At 31.6% G+C, this 21,136-nt stretch overlaps 1 protein-coding gene across 3 annotated transcripts; it reads left to right on the forward strand.

Annotated features, from left to right (window-relative positions):
* Positions 1 to 1,404: 1,404 nt before the first annotated feature.
* Positions 1,405 to 15,686, forward strand: LOC139527204 (sin3 histone deacetylase corepressor complex component SDS3-like). 3 transcript variants are annotated; one of them, XM_071322530.1, is made up of 9 exons: positions 1,405 to 1,516; positions 7,417 to 7,483; positions 8,609 to 8,756; positions 9,755 to 9,814; positions 10,856 to 10,955; positions 11,778 to 11,888; positions 13,261 to 13,432; positions 14,141 to 14,225; positions 15,521 to 15,686. In XM_071322530.1, the coding sequence occupies exons 1-9, from the start codon at positions 1,417 to 1,419 to the stop codon at positions 15,614 to 15,616; spliced, it is 939 nt and encodes a 312-aa protein (XP_071178631.1). In that variant the 5' UTR covers positions 1,405 to 1,416; the 3' UTR covers positions 15,617 to 15,686. The 3 variants fall into 3 exon arrangements, with proteins under 3 accessions (XP_071178631.1, XP_071178632.1, XP_071178633.1); XM_071322531.1 differs by having other exon boundaries at positions 10,856 to 10,946; positions 11,775 to 11,888; XM_071322532.1 differs by lacking the exon at positions 1,405 to 1,516 and adding an exon at positions 6,296 to 6,357.
* Positions 15,687 to 21,136: the final 5,450 nt, after the last annotated feature.

Raw genomic sequence — 21,136 nt, forward strand, 5'->3', positions numbered from 1 at the left:
AAATAATCTTGTGTTACACGTTAACCGGGATATTTTTTACCCCAAGATGGTACTCTGAATAAAATCTTCTGCGGCTCCTGATTGGATGATACAAAGTTGGAATTGCTCCAATAAAATTTAAGCAGCGATCGATCATCCATGTAATACACATTCTTGAACAGGTGAGTCCGGACTGTGACCTGACATGACCCCGGACTAGCTTGAAGTTTACTATACCTGCGTGTATTGCATTACGACGACTAACTGTATGTAAACTGTTTATTGTCGTAAAGTATATTGACGGGACATTTGATCAAGCATGTAATACATAAGAAATTTATAAGATATTTATCCGACATTTAACGAATAATATAAATGTAATAGGCGAGTCCGGATGGTGACCTGAAGTAACCCCGGACTAGGTGTATTCGCAAACTGTAGACATCGATAGAGATATAAAAACTTCACAAATGATTTGATGAGACGAACTTATTCATTTTTATTCATTCAACTTTTTCCTTATTGGATTGTCGTCGGAAACATTAATAAAAGACGTGTACCCGAGAATCAACAAATTAAAATTAGACGAGTCCGGACTCTGATCTGATATAACCACGGACCAGGAGTGTACGGATTGTATATAAATATACTAAATTATTTGTTTAATTGAAAGATTTTTTCCCCCTTTTTACTTTTTACTTTTCCTTTATTCATTTCTCTATTTCTTTAGTTATTCGATTGTCATCGGAAAAATCAATAAACGACACTTAAGCGGCGTTCAACAATGTAATACACATTCTTGAACAGGTGAGTCCGGACTGTGACCTGACATGACCCCGGACTAGCTTGAAGTTTACTATTCCTGCGTGTATTGCATTACGACGACTAACTGTGTGTAAACTGTTTATTGTCGTAAAGTATATTGACGGGACATTTGATCAAGCATGTAATACATAAGAAATTTATAAGATATTTATCCGACATTTAACGAAAAATATAAATGTAATAGGCGAGTCCGGATGGTGACCTGAAGTAAACCCGGACTAGATGTATTCGCAAACTATAGACATCGATAGAGATATAAAAACTTCACAAATGATTTGATGAGACGAACTTATTCATTTTTTTTCATTCAACTTTTTCCTTATTGGATTGTCGTCGGAAACATTAATAAAAGACGTGTACCCGAGAATCCACAAATTTGATTATCTTATTATTATAATGTACTGTGTTACAGTTCTCAAAAAATTATCTTCCTTCTCCTGATTAAAAAAAGAAAAAGGTGATTCTAAGAAAATTCAGAATTATTACCCAGTCCGGGTCCGGCATTTAGTCCGGGTCCGGCGTCCGGTCCGGGTCCGGGTTTCATACCAAAGTCCGGGTCCGGAGTCCGGTCCGGTCCGGGTTTCAGTACGTACCGAAATAAATCAACAAACCATGGCCTCGTACGCTTCTTCACGGGACGAAAACAATTCAGATTTTGAAGAGGTTGACAGCTTTGACTGTGATGAACTGGATGCACAAGCAACTGACGAAGGTAAATATTCAATCTGCTTAATATTTTATTATTCTTTGTGTGGATGCAAAAGATGTTTAGTTTTAAAAATTTTAGTGCTTCATATATATGTTTTGGTATTTTGCAAGATACATGTATTATCTATTTGCTTAGAGTTAATTTTTGGTGCTGCTTCTTATTATTTATTGCATGCTGCATGTCTTGTTTTATTTGTTATTGCATATGTTTTTATATTCGGTGAAAAGCTCATTAGAGCTTATGTTTGTATTGTTTGTCAATATGCCGAATCCAAATAAAGTTTTACTTACTTACTTACTTACTCAACCCTGCACCTGACAAAGGTACTTTTATAAGCATTGTGGCTTTGTGCTGTTATAGTTTATGCTGTGACTTTTATCTCGTTATTGCAATGCATTTTAGAAGTCATATACCAACTAAACTCAGTGGCAATATTAGTTTTCTTTTTGGTTTGCATTCTACAGTTCTAGACCTTCCTATGGATAGAAACAAGTGCCTGTGGTTTCGGCCATGAATCACTTAGGTATATATGTAATTCAAGGAATTGTGTTAAAATATTTAATAATTTAGGTCACCCTTATAATAAGAAGATAAGTGTATTATATTTTAAGCTCCGACAGCATCAATCGTTGATTAGATGGTCACACAGTGTTCTCCCCAGGATTTTTGGATAGCGCTGTGGTAAGCGCGTAATTTTCGACAATTCTCAGTAACTTTATTGCGGCGTGCGTTTTGTTTGTAATTGATTTGATGTGTTTTTATTATATTATGCTATTGATGTTTTCTCTTGTAATGATGTCCTCATCATGCTCATGATAGTTACAAAATGTACAATGTACCCCTTTGTTTGTTAATGTTTTTGTCTGGATACACATGATATAGAAGAAGAGTCTTTTTTTCCTCCATAGTAAATTCATATATTAAATCCTCATACTATCAGTGTATAAAACTGAAGGATAAGTCTTTTTCCATGATGGGTCTACACCAGACTACCGTGACTACCTATGTGAAGATTTCTTAGCACTAACAGGTAATGTTGCAGAACATGTAGGACCAACAATAAAGTCAATGTCAGCTTCTGTTTGGTTTTGTAACCCACTGTAGCAGTGTACAGTTTACCTTACGACGTTTGACAGGAATTGACATTTTTTTAGCATAAAGATTTCTCATTTGTCTGACCTTAAAGTTTTATAATATTTAAATGGCCTCATCCAAGCTGAACATTGAGAAAGTGAAATTTCTCAAGTCGTATCAGCTTGGGGTTTGTTTTTCTAATCATATCCTCTCAATTGTTTTCAAATGGTAGAATTTCTGACTAAACAATTATAAGTTTGAATAGGTGATAATTAATACTTCAAAGACTTGCTCATTTTCGGGGTTCGTATGGATAGTAAACCCGGCAAATAATTTGTAACAAACCCCGGTGTTTGATCGTTTTTAAAATCATCGTTTGTTCAAAGTTCGTAAAACAAGTTTGTGAGTGTCGTCGGGAAATGCGATCAATTCATTTCATCTCATTTCATTCATATATGCCTCTATCATGTGTCTATATATTCTTTTAATTGAAAACATAGATGTCAATGTCGAAATCTTTGTTTATTTTGATCTTTCAAAGATGCCATTTTTATTAGACTGGTCCCGCGGAGTTACTTTAATACAACAGAAATAATTCATTCAAAAATCGTAAACCAGTCAATCACGTGATCCGAAGAGTAAAATAAGCGGGAAATTTGAAAAAATGCGAAAAAAAATATAGCGAGGCGGTTGAGTGGGATAGCGCTGCGGTAAGTGCAATAGGACAGCGGGAAATTTAAATAGCGCTGAAAATCGCAGCGCTAAAACGGCCTGGGGAGAACACTGTCACAAATTAAGTTTACTGGCGACACATTAGCGGAGACAGTAAACAGGTAAACGGGTATTTTCGACCATCAAATCACCAATTGATGCTGTCAGAAATTAAAATGCAATATTGTTATCTCCATTTTAATAAAACTGACATAAAAAACGTTAAAACATGTATTTAAAATCTGTTATATTGCATGTATATCGTCTGCACATGCGTGTATGTTCCATAGCATCAATTGTCAATTGATCATTTTGATGCCATGAAAATAAGTTACGTTATCCAATCTAAATGGACTTTACATGGGTTGTTGCATTAGATTTTGAATTTCATTCACTTCGGTATACATCTCAGGTCAGGTCATTCATTACCTGGTATAGGTTGGCACCTACTCAAATTGGGACTTGGTTAATTCAGGATTAAGGCTGGCACCAGAGGTAGTTATTAAGGCACCTATGTCTACATGGTCTATCATTAACATTATGTTTTGTTAGTCAACTTTTGAAGTCTCCACTATTTGTATATTCTTGGTTTAATATTTTCACAAATTAATCAACATATATTTGGTAGGAATCATAGAAGTTCCAACAAAAACTTTGTTCTAAACAATGTGTACAGTAATTCCTACTTTATTTCAACTGCACATAACATGCATAAGTCATTGCTAGTAAACATGTTGCTAGCTGTCATTATACAGAAACGACAGTGGTTAAGCAGAAAAAACAATTTAAATAACAATGATTTGTTTTCATCCTTATCTGTGGATTAAAAAAAAACTTGTATAATGACTTCTTAGTTTTTTTTTTATTATAAACATCAAAAACTACCTGTGGGTTACATTAAATACAAGTTTATAATTAATATAAAAATAACTAATGCCACTGAAATTAACAACTATAGGTCCAGTCTGCATGGTTAGCCACTAGTCTGATGCCCCATACTAGTAAAATTTTATTCAGACTAGTAAGTTTTTGCAAAACTTTGTTTGGACTAATAAGAAAAATGTCAAAATATTGGTCTTCGGACTAGTAGTTGAAAAAGTTTTGGTGCAGACTGTAGGTCATTGTACGACACTCAACCATTTTTAATCAAAACCAATCAAAACATTATTAGAATACTACAATGTACTATACTTGAAACTTTTAACAGCAATTCTGAAATCAAACTCAATATTTTTCTAACTGGTTACATTTGTAATTGTTTGTGCAGATTTTTAATGATGTATCTTAAATTTAATAAATTTTTGAAGGAAAAAAATCATTAAATAAAAAGAAAAAAAGTATTCTCCCCATACCTCAACTCAGAAGGAAAGAAATAAGTAAAAATAAAATTAGGTTGTGAATCGACAATATAGGTGTTGATAAGACCAGGTGCTAAACATGCTAAATTGACCCGGTTTCGATTTTGACTTGTACTGGATAATTTGTTTTTTTATAGATTGATCATGTCTATCAACTGACCTGAGCTTTGCAGGTTACACCAGGGAATTTAATAGTTCAACAGATATCATTTCAGGATATTATTCAAACCCCATTGGGACCAGTCAGACCATCAAATTACTTGTTTTCACCTACCTTCTAGAACTTTGCATGATGAGCCTTCCAAAACAGGGGCCTATTAAATGAGTCATCTTGGACAAGAAATTCAATTATTTGCTCTCAATTGAATCATTTACAGATTTAATTTCCAATCATAATTTAAACACTCCATGCACTCTTTATTCCAGGTTATAGCATTTGCAATTTGTTAATTATCGTAATTTCAATATTTTCATTTGATAAATAAGTATTTTTTGACAAAGGTAATTGGATGTAAGAATGAAAACATAAAATTGAAATTTGAGTTTATTTTCAGCAAATATTTCACAATTATGAATTTCGAAATTCTGAATATTTGAAGGAAACTTTGAAGGAAACAGTTAACCATGCATAATTAACTGTGCATTGGAATTCAATGAACTTGTTCTCAAAGTTAAAAACATCTGCGACACTCATCCCTCCATCAACTTGGAATGGTTGCCATTCTAGACTCACTTATTTCGCACTGCTTTTAAGGATTTTTTTTTTGACAGATAAATTAAATGACCCAGTGGTTAAAAAAATACCCAGTTGGGCATGGGGAAACCATCAATTATTTTTCTATGGCCTAATTTATAATTATGAACATATCAATGTGAGACTACCATCATGTTTGTGTCCACATGTGTTATTGAAATTGCAGATTTTTCAACTTTTTGGGACGGGGCCATTCGTTTCACTTTGACACATCTAGTTTTCAAATATAGTTGTGCAGAACTTAATATTTATCATGTTTTTTATATACATGTACATGTATACTGGAATTAATCAAATTAGGAAAACACTGAGGAAGTTTTAAACTTCATGAGTCAATAACACCTTTTTGGTTTAACCTGAGCTTCATCAGATCACTACAAACAGGAATGCTGAAGCGTTACATGTATATGATAGAAAAGGGTCTAATTTAAATAGATATAAAAATGTGTGTATTAAATGGTAAAATGTCAAAATCAGTTATAGAAATCTCTAATTAGGTAGAGAGGGAAAAATATCTATAAGATTGATGAACCATGTATACAAGTACAAAATATTTTGGCAAGGCAAAAAAGTAATGAGGCCAAATAAAATATTTTGTGTAGTTCCAGTTACATGTATCTAACAAAAAATGATAGGGTAGGTAGGTAGGGAATAATGGGATTTTTTTTTTTTTAATTTTATGTTGTTGTTTTTTTTTTACATTGAGTATATTTGAGTCAAAGTGTGACTTTAACAGTACTCAATGAAAAATGACAAAAAATATTGTTATGGTAGGCTATTATAAAGACTAAAAAGTAGTGTAGGTTGCTATAGGGTAACTGGAACCACTCATTTATATTTATTTGGCCTGACAAAGCTAATTTCATAGATAATCATCATTTTATAATTTGAGTTATCTCCCTTAGGCTGCAGGGAATTTCCCAGTCTTGTGATGAGTGACTTCACAGGTACTTTACATTTTAACAATGTCAGCAATTTATTATATTTCTTTGACAGATTGGTTTAATAACTTTAGGTTTTAAATTGAATATTTTAAGGATGATATTTATCCTTTTTATCTTTATTTGTTTACTTAAATGAGCAGATATAAAGCTTTATGTTTCACACGTACGTTTCATATTTTTAAAAGAGCCTTGAACTTAAAAATAAGTATCAATTATCAATCAAAATCAGCTTAGAACTTAAATGTGCAACATGCAGGGAATTTAATAGAAAGGAAGAGATATATTAATTCATGAAATTTGTTTTGCTATTTAAGTGTACTATATATATTCATATAATTTTTTTATGACAAATCTGCAATGGTCTATAAATAACTTATTTAAAGGAATCATCCAGAATGTAAACAAAGGTACATATAAATGTTTCAATAATGTTTTGAGATACAAACTGATAAAATAGCTTTATGACTATTTAAATAACCATTACTCATACAGGTATTATAGATATACTAGTTAAATACAGTTTGAATTTTTAATAAAGATTTGTTTCCTCTTCCATCATGTCCATACTGCCATTGATAAAAAAAAAAAAAATTGGTGACTACTGTTTGTTTTCCTTAACTTTTTGAAGTGGCCAGTCAGTGATTGGAGTCTGTCAGTTTTTTCCCCTGTTATTAATTTTGTATGAATCCCTATTTCTGTTGTCATTGTTTTAGTTGGGGGGGGGGGGGGGGGGGGGGGGTAATTTTGTATCTATCTACATGCAAATCCTAACCCCTAGTTTATTTCAATTTATTCAATCAGATATATAATTTGGGGACTTTCTTTAGCCAAGCATGGACTTTGATTATTTTATCTGGGTTAATATTACCGGTGCAATATTGTCTTTTTAAATCATTATAACACAACATCAAAATCTTCCAAATATAATTCATGGTATGTAGATCATTTGTTTTGGGAATCTGAAGTCATTTATTTCTTAAATGAGATTAGACATACAATCTGAGGCCAGATTAAAAAATTGGAAATATGCAATTTCATTTAATTAATTTTTTTTACTTTCAGATACCGAAGATGCCAGTGAAACAGACCAGGCCAAACAAGAAACGGAATACACAGAAATCAAAGAACAGTAGGTTTAATTTTGTACTGAGGGATAGGACTATAGGGTACTACGTAGTAATCAGCCCTTTCGTCTAGACATAAATTAACATTGATGTAACCTTTTTCTGTAAATGAAGGTTCATAAAATGTTAAAACACATTGGAAACACAGGGTTGTCTGTCTGCTATCTTTGATGGATATTTTAACATAATTATTTTTTACCAAATTTGCCTTAAAGATCCAAATTTAAAGTGAAATATAAAAAAAAATTAGCTTGTAAAGAAATTTTACAAATGAATCAGCAAATAACTTTTCATAATTTTTTATGCATTTTCTTATTAAACCATTTCTATATAATTGATGACAAATTTCCCAAATTATTTTTTCCAAAACATCTGTCTAAAACAAGACTCCAAGATATGAATGTTTGTATCTATAAAAGGTATAAGAAATTGTCAAATTTTCTTTCAAAATTCAAACAGACAAACAGGTTTGACTTAGACTGAAATATATATATTTATCTGACTGTGCAAACTACATTTAATGGAAGAATTTGAATGATTTGAAATTACCCTGTTCAACATGTACAGTCTTTCTATTGCTGTGTAATTCAAGTGCAGCTTTTCCTAAATCATGTAAATAGCTAGATGTTGATGAACAATGTACAGTGTATATGGACGAAGGAATTTTATCTCGATCCTTCATTTCATCTTTCATGTCTATGATGATAAAGGGGAGACAATCCAATTAACTTACTGTAAATTCAGAAATTATTTCAATGTTTTTATTGTTGTGAAAAATGTGGCAGGGTTATAATTACAATATTTAAAACTTTATGAATTTATTTATATGAATTAAAAATGATTTTCCCTCATATCGCAAAAATTGAAATTGTATTTTAGTATTAAATGAGAAAATCCTATAAGAAATTAAATGCATGCAAACATTTCTGAATTTACAGTACTTTAAAACTTTATTAAAACTCAATGGCAAGTTAAGTGTCCAACCACAATACATTTTTATGATAATATGAATGTCTGATGACTGTTGGCTTTTAGTTCAGCACTGAGAGATTTATTCTTATAACAAAAAATAGATTTTTGATGAAATCAAGTTGTGTCCCATTAAAATGAGTTTTATTCTATCGTTGTAGAATGTACCAAGATAAGTTAGCACATTTAAAGAAACAGCTGCAACAACTACAAGATGGAACCTTGCCAGAATATATCAAGAAAAGACGGAAAATTGAGCAACAATATAAAGAAAGAATAAGAATAAATGAAATTTGGAGAGATTTTGAGGTAAGAATTATGCCAATATAATATGTAGCCTGGTTGTTGTAAGATTTGAAGAGTGCATGTGTTACATTGTACATACAATGCTAAAATGAGATCAGAAATAATTTACTGTGGATTCATATATATATCTTTATTAGCCTCCCTAAGGAGAGATAGTGATACCAATACAATATTAATGCATAACACAATATATACAAATTTGAATAGAAAAAAAAACACACAAAAGAAAAAATAATTGGATTGCCAAAATCGGCACATAACCTTATGGAGAAGTAGTAATTTGTTGAACACTAAACTATACCCACCAAATCCACAAAATTTGTATCCAATGAATAATACTGAATCACCAATAGAAGTCAGTATGAAATGTCTGTTGGTTTGTCTGCAGTTTTTGGGTACAAAAATGTAATATGATCTAATTTCTAGCTGGAACTGACTATACATGTATGTATGGGCTTTGCTCATTGTTGAAGGCTGTACGGTGACCTATAGTTGTTACTGTCTGTGTCATTTTTGGTCTTTTGTGGATAGTTGTCTCATTGGCAATCATACCACATCTTCTTTTTTATATGTATGGTCAATGGGACAATAGAAAATAACCTCAAATTGCAAGCTGTCAATGAAATTCTTGTTTTTCACTTGTAAATTATAATTAGCAATTTGAAACTGCATAATTATATATTGGGGAAGTACTACTGAATATATTTATGAACGATTTCTTTTCTATACTTGTGATAAAATCATCATCAAAGTTAATAGCTAAAGGTGATACTTTATTATAGCCCAATAGATCTATATAAACTAGAAATGTAGATTTCCCTAACTTGTTAAATAGAGCTATAACCAGATTTGAAAATTTAAGAATTGAAGATTTTAAACAAAAAAATAAGTGCAAGTGGAATACAGCTTTAAGCCTATTTTACAAATTATACATGTTGTGTCAGTATACAAACTAAAGGTTATGAGAAGTTATTTATTTAATGTTCTTGATTTTATTTCAGTTGGAAGTAGTTGAAAGAGAATATATTAAGGAGAAGAAAGCTACAGCTAAAGATTTTGAGGTATTCTTATAGTAGAAATTTTAGAATTTAGAATATATATATATATATATTCAAAAATCTAAATCACCAAAAAAAACCTTAAAATACACTTTTAGTCATTTAGTCATGTAAGAAATAAAAAAAAACTTTCAAAAGAAAAAGCAACAAAATGGATTTAATAAGATATCATTAAGTTTTTAGAATTGATTTTTTTTAGAGTAAAATAGCCAAAGAAAAAAGTATGATTATAGGCCATAGCAAATAAAAGGAGATGTGAGAAATATATAATATTACATTATTAAAAAGCCTTTAGTAACATACATTTTTTGTACAATTGTTAATTATTTGTCAAGATATAAAAAAATAGAGATATAGATTATACCTCAATGAGACAGCAACCTCGCACTAAAAATAAGCCGTCTGGAGAGAATAATATTGTCTTCAACAATGAAAGCTGTATCTACATTTACATGATCTATATTAAAGTTGATAAGATGATAATCATTAACTCTATGTTGTATGTTGCTTGGTAAATTGAAATTAGCATTTGAATATTAACTAAAATTCATATTATATTAAACATTTCAAAGAGAAGCTGATGGAAATCAAATCAACAGTCAACTCAATTTCATCCTTCAAATATGACATATATATAATGATACAGGCTAAAATTGAGAAGGAAATGGAGACAACAACCCGACCAATGGGCAGAAAACAGTATGGTCAATGAGCAAGAAAATACCACACCCAGAGGCAGGCTTCAGCTAGCCCATTAACCAAAATTTGTACTAGTTTAGTGAAAATTTAATGTATATAAACACTTAACTCTAAAACATAAATGAACTAAAATTGAAAAACATACAAAACTAACAAACTTCGAAGGCTCCTGACTTGGGAGTCGGGACAGGCACAAAAAATATGACGGGTATAATATATTTTTGTGATATCTCAAACCTGATTATACATTGTAGGTCTGCGCTTATTTCAGTTTCCATGTCCAAGTAAATTACTTCATGGTGTGTGAAAGACACTCGTATGATATTTTTTTTTTCTCCATTTCAGGAAAAGAAGATTGACTTAAAAGAAAGTTTGATACTTGAATATGAGGACAAATCAAAGTTGATAGAAAGTGAAAGAAACTCATTGGATCTCACAGGAAGTAGTATGTTTAAAATCTACAGCGAAAACTGGGTTTACTGAAGATTATGTTTACATAAACTGTTAAAATCTACAGTGAAAACTTTGTTTTACTGAAGATTATGTTTATATAAAACTGTTAAACTACAGTGAAAACTTGGTTTTACTGAAGATTATGTTAATATTAAACTGTTAAAATCTACAGTGAAAACTCAGTTTTACTGAAGATTAGGTTTGCATAAGACTGTTAAAATCTACAGTGAAAACTGGGTTTTACTGAAGATTTTAAAACATAAAACTGTTAACACATATTAAATTACTGAAAAGTTTTCACTGTTACTGTATGTCCTTATCAAACAGCCAAGTTTCAGATAATTTCAGGTGTCCGTCAAGGCAAGCTTTTTTGAACTGTGTAGTGTGAAATTATTTTTTTTAGTTTGTGCATCTCCATTTTTTGGTTTGTTGAAGATGAAAAAAATCAATAATTTCACATCTTATGTCAAAGAACAGGATGGTTTCAAACATTTTCAGAAGATTTATACTCAATTCATAACCAACTTACAGTTTAATGCCAATTTTTTTTTAGATAAGACTTTACAAAATTTATTAGATTTATACCTTCCCAATGATACAGTTCATACATGACATAACTAGCATAAATAATTGTATATTTAATACACATAAATAATGAAAGCTTTTCGAAAGGAAAAAAGGAGAAGGGCTATTGATGAAGTAAAGCAAGCTGTATAAGTGCTACACAAGTTGCTGTCTCTTGCCATCAAGCAAGTGGTTTGAGAATCTTATTTCTAGTCCTGTTGTTTAATTGAATATAATTTTTCCATTTCAGATTTCATGTTATCCGATACTTTAGAAACCAAAGCACCATCAACCCGTAGACTGAGGAGACGACCTAATGACCCCATGCCACTTCCTGAAAAAAGACGGAAAGCTTCACCAGATATCCTTTTAGTTCTAAAATCATGTGCCAGAAATCTTATTCTTATATATTTGAAATACTGAAATTGGGAATTGCTATATACTGTAAAAGCAGAAATTTTCGTAGAGGATTTAATTTCGTTTTGTGGAAATAATACATCCATGAAATTAATACCCCCTGGAAAATATAACCTTTATATAATACCACTTACATTTAAGGAAACCATGAAATTAAATCCCAATGAAATCTTATATAGAGACAAAACCACGAAATTTTAAACCCATGAAAATTTATGCTTCTACAATAAATATATATAAACAGTCCTTTATATTTCAAAACATTAATTTTAAAAATAGTGATATTTCATAAATTTACGATGCTTTGTGAATATATTCTAATTTAGTGTCTAATTAGCCTCAATTAACTCATTCGCCCCCAAGACATTTCTGGCAAATCAGGCATTTTCGAAAATTTGCAATCATATGTAAATTATATGCAAATTAGCAGACTCTTAATGCTGTAACTGATGCTCATCTATTAAACTATATATTGAGATTTTGGGGCGGATGGCATCGGTGGGGGTAGGCGTTGGAGGTGGAAGATTTTCTCATGGGTTTGAACCCACCCCCACTGAAAAATGGTCATTTTCCGTCTATTTTCAGATTTTAAAACAACCTTGAGAGGTGAACATTGACCAGACTGTGTTCCTTTGTCATTCAAGTCTTACCCTACAGTTACTGCAGTCCATTCATGCCAACTAAGAGTATATGGGACTTAAGTGTCTTGCTGGCGAATTTTTATTGTCAAGTCAGGTCTGCCTAACTGTCTGTTTTTATGGTTTTTTGACAAAACGATGACCTAGCTTTTACAGACTAGTTTCCTATTGGCCATATTATACCTCTTTGTGTTCCTATACCACCTATGCATGCATTTACGATAATAGTTTATACCTACAATGACTACCAGTTACGTAGTGGCCATTAAAAGATGCCCACCCCCACCTGATTTTGGCTACTTTTCACGTTTTTCCGATTTTGAACTCTTAAACAGCTTTCAAAGTGCCATATTTTCATTAGAAGATGTCTGAGAAGAGTTTATGGACCATGAACTGCTTGATTAAAGTCCCTGCTATCATGACAGTTTAGGTGGGGCAGTTCAAAAAAGGTATGGAGGGTCATATGGGCCATCAAAGAATGGTTGTCACCATCACACCTACAGCCGGGATTGTGGGTTAAAGGGTTAAAGTCAAAAAGGTTTCAATTATTCATTTGGTACAAATTTCATAATGTATCAACCTCACAAGATCATGGGAATATTGAAATTACTGTGGTACCACCATTAGATCATAATTCAATTCAGTAATCTGTGTTATTTTTTTCTTAACTGATCTAACTGCAGATAGACTTTTATTTGGATGATGCTGATATCATAGACGATTTACGAATTATCAACAAAGTCAGTGGTAAACCATTTACCAAGAAAATTACATCATCCCCTCCAAGTCCTATAGAAAATAATTCAGAGCTGAAAATTGAAGATGGAAGGTTGTTTTATGACAAAAGATGGTAAGAAAATTAAAAATGATGAATTCTAGTGAAAGCAGCTTTGTTATGACAGAGTATTGAAAATGGCAGGGTAAAACTAGAAAAAGAGAGAAAAAAAAATTGTATTGTTTTTGATGGTTTTAGAGGTGGGATTTAAATAGATCTACATTGTATTGATGTGTACAAGATTTTTTCAAGATTATAGAATAAAACAAACATTAAACTTTCAAGATAAAGCCCTCATCAATCACTCACTCCAACTTATTAATAAATATGTAGTTTAACATGCTGAATGTATATATTACCCATCAAAACTTAAAAGAAAGAAGTTTTTTCACCTAACCTTCATCGAGAAGAGATTCATGTATGGTTTATGTGATGTAAAGGATTCTTTGATTTTTGGATTGTGATGTTAAATGCCACTTTCAGCAAACTTTGCTATTTCATGTTTGCCAGTTTTTATAAGCTGACAAAGCTGGAGTGTCAGATAGAAACATACACTTTGATGGAAAATTAGCATTTCAAATTATTGTTCTAATGGGTATTGACCTGATTGAATAATTTGAGGATGAGGAGTGATACAAATTTTACAAATTATCATTTAGAACATTTTAAGTGAAACTTGACAAAAAGGGGCACGACATTATGAATTCCATGTAACATACCAATGTGTTATTATATTTTCAGATGATACTGATATAAAATGTTTGTTTTTTATTTCTTTTTTAGGTTTCACAGAAATCAACCTGTTTTTATTGAAGGGAAAGATATTGGTAAACTTAATGGTGTGATCACCGCTATAGGGACACAGGAGGTAGGTGTAAAACAATTGTTGATTTGGGAATTCATACATTGAATCAAAGTTCAGATTTTTGCAAAGGGAATTAACTCTTTGGATGGACCTTGCCAATACAATTGTCCCCTTTGCCAAAAGAAAATAAATAAAAAATTGAAGACAATATTTGTTAAATTGACAACTCATAATTGCCAATCTTAAATACTGGGATTGACAAAATATTTTATTTTCAAAGTTTAGCCAAAGTCAGTACAAAAACCTCTATAAAATAAAAATTTCCTTGATTGAATTTCTAAATTCATACCGGGCGTAGTTTACTTTTACCTTCAAAATCCATCAAAATTGTTATCCCACGAAAATAAATGAATAAACAGTTAATTTTATATAACGATCTTTATTGATTTGTATGCATGTTGACTGTTACTCCATTTCATTTATTTATATATTAATGGATATATGGGTATAAAATGGAGAGGATATGATGATGAGGCTACATATTTAAAAGGAAGGGGAAAAAACAAAAATTAACAAATCAAAATTTGCAAACAATACAAAGAGTAAGTCTTGGTCACACAGAATTATTATGTGAACACGTTTAGAAGGAACTCAAAATTAATTATACCCCCGCTTTAAAAAAGGGGGGGTATACTGTTTTACCTCTGTCTGTCAGTCCGTCCGTCAGTCTGTCAGTCAGTCCGTCCCATGAAACTTTCGTCACATTTTTCTCAGGAACTACACATCCACCCTTTCTGTAATTTGGTATCAACATTTATATATGTCAGCCATACCGTGTGAGGCGTTTTCAGATTCATCACTTGACAACTTCCTGTTTACCGAACACTTGTCTGATTTTACACATGATAGCCAAGTTGAAAATTTTCGTCACATTTTTCTCAGGAACTACAATACAAGGATTTCTGAAATTTGGTTTCAGGATTTATATAAGTCAGCTATACGGTGTGATGCGTTTTCAGATTCATCACTTGACAACTTCCTGTTTACCGAACACTTGCATATTTTTACACTATTAATATTATCCACTTGCGGCGGGGGTATCATCAGTGAGCAGTAGCTCGCAGTTTCACTTGTTTTGACTATAATATGAACAAATAACACATATTTTTTACCATTTTGCTTCATGAATGACTATTTGCAATAGCTGAAATTCATCTTATTTTTCTTCTCTTTAAAGAATTGATTTATACAAAATTAAATAAACCTCTTACTTTTGAATTGTTGCATTTTCCTGATTTTATCATTGAAATTAAGGTGATTGAATGATTTTTTATATATTTTCTTCTTCTAATTTTCAGATTTATGTACGAAAGTTATCAGACAGTTCAAAGATAAAGATATATCTATCACAACTACAGAAAGGACGATATATTTTACGGAGAAGACAAACATGACCTAGTTTTATATAGAACTGTAGAATCTCATTGTAATCATAATCATTTCATACTAAATTCATATCAATTATTTCACTCTTGTTTTCTTTCCATCAGCAGGGATAGAATGATGTATACTTGAAATTCACAAAAGTATGTGTGCATTTATCAAACAAATGGGTAAGCAATGAACAAAAAATTCAAGCTTGAAAAGAAATGAAAGATAACAAAACAGACTAACACGTTGTCATGGCAAAAAAGGAAAAGAATGTTATGAAACTTATAATCAATGCTCATTGCCAGAATACACAGATCAAGTTTGAATTTTGGTGGCATCACTTTTACTATTTTAGTTTTTATCTAAGTAAAAAAAAACTGACAACACCATGGCACAAAAAAAATTAGACAACAATTTTACGTAACAACATGTATATAAAAAACTTAATATTAAGACACACAATCTCTGTCAAAAACTTTGATACCTTTATACCTTTATACCTAGACCTTTATCTTCGGTTCTTTACATAAGCCAAAGGCTTTTAAACTTATCAAAAAACACTTATTTAAGTGTGCGCATGCAGCTGAAACACTTAACACAAACATATGAATTTATATGGGTTCCAATTTTCGCCATTTAATGCAGACTTAAAATTATTCAGAGTCTTTGCCGTCACCGTTAAATCTGACAGGTTATTCCACTGATCCACTACTCTAATCGAAAAAGTATTTAGTCTATGTGCGGTCTTACACTCTTTTTTTAAAAGTTTTAATGAGTGACCTCTAGTATTATTAGATGGTGCTAAAGTAAATAGGCTCATCCAGTCGATGTCATCTATACCATGCAACGCTTTGTAGACTTGTATCATATTATTCCTATCCCTACCGTACGATATTCCAAGGTTGGCAAACCCAATGAACGTAGCCTGTCTTCATAATTAAGATGACAAATATTTTTTACCAGTTTTGTGACCCTTCTTTGTACAGATTCCAGTTTGTGGATGTCTTTTTTAAGATATGGTGACCAGACACATGTCGCATATTCTAGCAGCGGACGCACTATTGATTTATAAATAGTAAGAAACATATCTTGATCCATGTAATCAAAAGAATGATGAATAAGAGACAACACTCTCTGCGCTTATATGTTTTTCAAATTTCAAATTAGACTCGAAAGTTACTCCCAGATCCTTTTCTTCGTACACTGTAGATAATGCAATAAAATTTCTGGATTCATCCAACATGGTATAACGATATTGCAGGTCATTGTCAGGATTAATATGCAATATCAGTTGGTCTGTAAAAGTAACCTGATTCAGTCTCACTAGCGCACCAGTAGATACTTTACTACTTTATATCTATGTAAGATCCTGGCTTACACACATCAAAAAATAAATCCAGACACAAAAAAAATCTGAATAAACATTATTATATTACAAATTTCCTCATGATAAAGGGATACTTTCTATATAATACCCTATGCCATATTTCATGATTAATGAATTTTACCGCCCAAAAGAGGACTGAATTGATGCATTTTCCCCTATTTCAAGAATACCATGCTTTTTAGCACAAGAATTCTCACACTGTCTCTGTTAACACAACTTTCTGTGGTCAACAAATCATCATCCTTTTATTTTAAAATTGTTTAAAATACATTTTTGTTATATTATGGAGACACCTCTTGATCAAATTTGGAAAAGTAAATTGTGTATATTTTTCTTTGAAATCTTGGGACAGAGTGGTTGAAGTAGTTAATCTATATTTTTCAGGAGTCTTTCAGCATTAAGGTTGTGAGTTGGAACTCTGTGGTGCAAACAATTGAGATACTAGTTCTAATGGTTTTTTTTTCCAACATTTTTTCTAAATGCCCTCCCCCCGTTTCTATTGATGTCATCAAGACCAAATATGGACCATCGATAGATCTCATCATGAGGTATGACCAGATGAGGCTGTGTAGGATTTCATCATCCCCTTTAGAAGTTATCTCCCTTTTATTGATTTTTTTCAACATGGCCCCCCCTCGTTGTTTTTAAAGATATCATGACCTTATTTGAACAAAAGTTAGATCTCATCATGATGTGTTACCATATGAGGCTGCTAAGGATTTCATCGTTCCCTATGAGAGTTATGTCCCCTTGAAGCAATTTCTTTCTTTTGCATTTTTCTCAAAAAGTATTTAAGGGGGCTCCTGGGTATAAATGAAATTTTTTTTCTAATATAGGATTTTGCTTTATTTTTTCATAAATGAACTTTATCATATACTTAAAAGAAAAATGAAATAAAAAAATGGGGTCACCGTTCATTTAAGCTAAAATCTGCCTCTGGCAGAAGCATACATTTTTGTTAATGTCCTTTTTTTCTGTTGAACTAATAGGAGAAAAAGAGGAAATATCGAAATAAAAAAATAACCTAATATAAGAAATCGCTTAAATTTTACAATTATTTAGTTTATGTATAGCTTATATGAAAACAATAATAAAAAATATAGGTCACCGATGAGTTAAAAAAGATATTTCAAATTTAAGGCAAAAAAATGGCATTTTTGCACGAAAGGGAGATAATTTGGAGCTTTTTCAATTTTTAAAGTCATCTTAGGCCAAACCAAATCATTTTTTTGAGTTGTTTTTTGTACCATATCATAAAGTAACAACTAGTAGTGTAATAAATAAAATTTGCAATGAAAAAATAAAGGTTTAATTTTTTGCTAAAATTTTTGTACCCACGAGCCACCTTAAGATAGAATCGATTTTAAAACGACAACATGTACAAGACCAGATGGCAATGTTAATAAACATAATTATACAATCATTTTGTTGTTAACCGTTATAAGGAGTTATTTCCCTTGAAAAAATATACACAATTTTTGAAAAATTGTATCTCGAGAACCGGAAGTCGTAAAGACTTGGGACCTACACCAATAATCTTAAGTTCATGTGACCTTCAATTTGCACCCAAGGTCAAAGGTCACGGAGTGCAAAAAAAAATTACGCTGCAATTTCAAGCTTTCATATTAAGAAAACGATAAGAGTTTGCTGCATACTTACAGCGTATAAAATGTTCCTCTCGACGAGCTCTACATTTTATACACTGAGCTCAAAAGAGTCCGACTGTCTGTTCAAAAGTTACGACGGGATGATTCTTAAAAGTATGGTATTGTGTGTATATCTTTTTAAGGTAACAGATATCAACCTACTATAAACTGCAAAGATGATCAGTAGTTCAAGACCTTTTGATGTCAATGTCAGGTCATGATGAAATTTCACCTTGACCTTCACATTATACTATAACCTTGACCTTGTGATATTTGAAAGGTCAAGTGGTCCTGAGTTGAATGGTGATAGTCCCATGTCTCTACGACTTCCGGTTTTCAAGTTTTGTATTGCATCATATATTTGATGATTAATTGTGACCTTGGTGAACTTTGAAATTGTCCGAATTCTCATTTAACGGATTTGAGATATCTATTGTCGTTTTAGAAATAATGCAGTTTGAAGTTTTGCGAGCGGAGGCATGTTTTTCTGAATCATCAAGAGCTTACCACTTAAAATGTGTTAGAAATTGAAGAGGTTGACATAGTTATATGTTTGACCAAATACCAAAAACATTCCATGGAAAAAAACACCAAAAAATCAATTTGAAATTTTCAAATTTTGCATTGACTTTGTAAGTTTCATAACTTCTATTTATATAGTTGATATTGCATCATTATTTGCACTTTGTCAAATGGGGTCATCTGATATATCAAATTGAAGGTCTTGATAAACTCTTACTTAAAAATGAAAATTTAAACCCCCTTTTCATCCCAGGGGGACGGGTGGGGGTCATTTAGTGCAAACATTCAAATTTCTCAGATGGTAAGGTTGTCGCATATCAAATGAAAGAACATAAAGTGTACATTTCAAATTTCAAATTGAAGTCTCCCAAAAATGGGTTGGATGGGGTCACTGAGTGCAAAACATAAATTTTCTTTCAAGATAGGGTTGTTGTATATCAAATGAAAGGTCATGATGTGTACATTTCAAATATCAAATTCCTGACCTCCAAAAATTAGTAAGATAGGGTTATTAAGTGCAAAAATCAAACTTTCTAGAACATGGCGTTGTCGCATATCAAATGAAAGCTCATCTACTCTATGTTACATATATAATAATTCCGATCTCAAAAATGTAGGCGGATGAGGTCATTAAGTGATAAAAGTGAAAAGTTTCAGAAGGTATGCTTGTCGTATATCAAACGAAAGGTCGTACAAAGTACATTACGAAAACATCACTTTTACAGGAAAGACCTTTCAATTGTTTTACAAACAATTGAGATACTAGTTTTATTTCATTTTTCTATTAAGTATAAGATATCATAAAGTTCATTTATAGAAAAAAATATAGAAATCCTATATTAAATTAAAAAAAATGATTTAGACCCACGAGCCCCCTTAAGGTAGCACAATACAAAGATTTGTTCACTCCCAATCAGACAACTTTAAACTGATGTAATTCACTTCATCCTTCTTTATATTTTATAAATGAGGTACCAAAGGAAAGAAGAAAGATTAATCTTTCAAATTGTGATAATTTCATTATGACATAATTATTACATAATCAATTGTTATGTAATTAGTTCCTATATTGTGATGTTCACACTTGAATGAATTTAGCATCTTTGTTCTTCATAGCATCCCAAAATATTTTATAGATTCTTGTACAACACAGCTTGACCTCCAAAACTGTGTCTCAGATTTCCAAAAACATCAATAGAACAAATTGTATACCACATTGAATTTAGTGATCTCTTATGAATTGATGTTGCAAACTTCATTGAAGATTTATGAGAGAATGAAATACAAAAGGAAAAATCTGAGACACAGTTTTGGAGGTCAAAACTGTGTTGTGCAAGAATCTATAAAATATTTTGGGATGCTATGAATAACAAAGAAGCTAAATTCATTCAAGTATGGACATCACAATATAGCAACTAATTACATAACAATTAATTATGTAATAATTATGTCATAATGAAATTATCACAATTTAAAAGATTAATCATTCTTCTTTCTTTTGGTACCTCATTTATAAAATTTAAAGAAGGATGAGTGGAATTACATCAGTTTAAAGATGTCTGATTGGGGATGGAAAAATCTTTGTATTGTGCTACCTTAAATATCAACCTTGTGTTAGTTCTAATTTTTTAAGAAAATGTCAAAATGATCTAGCATTTCCAGTGACATAGCTACAACTTCTAGCTGCAACAAATTATGGAAGTCTGATATATAACATTAAGAAGATGTGGTACAATTGCCCACGGTCAATGAGACAACTCTCCATCAGAGGGGGGTCTCATTGGGGGGTTCCGATCCCGGATCCCGCTTACACTATGTACATAAGCAATTCTCATTTTTTTGTCATTTCCCGGGTCCCGCAAGACCTAATTTCCCGTTTTCACGCCACAATAATTTGACTTTCATGTGTCACGCTTACAAAAAATCGACAATCCCGCGTCACGCTTAGACCCCAATGAGACCCACATCAGAGTCACTAAATGACACAA

This window comes from Mytilus edulis, chromosome 6, assembly GCF_963676685.1.
Source record: "Mytilus edulis chromosome 6, xbMytEdul2.2, whole genome shotgun sequence".
Lineage (NCBI taxonomy): Eukaryota > Metazoa > Mollusca > Bivalvia > Mytilida > Mytilidae > Mytilus > Mytilus edulis.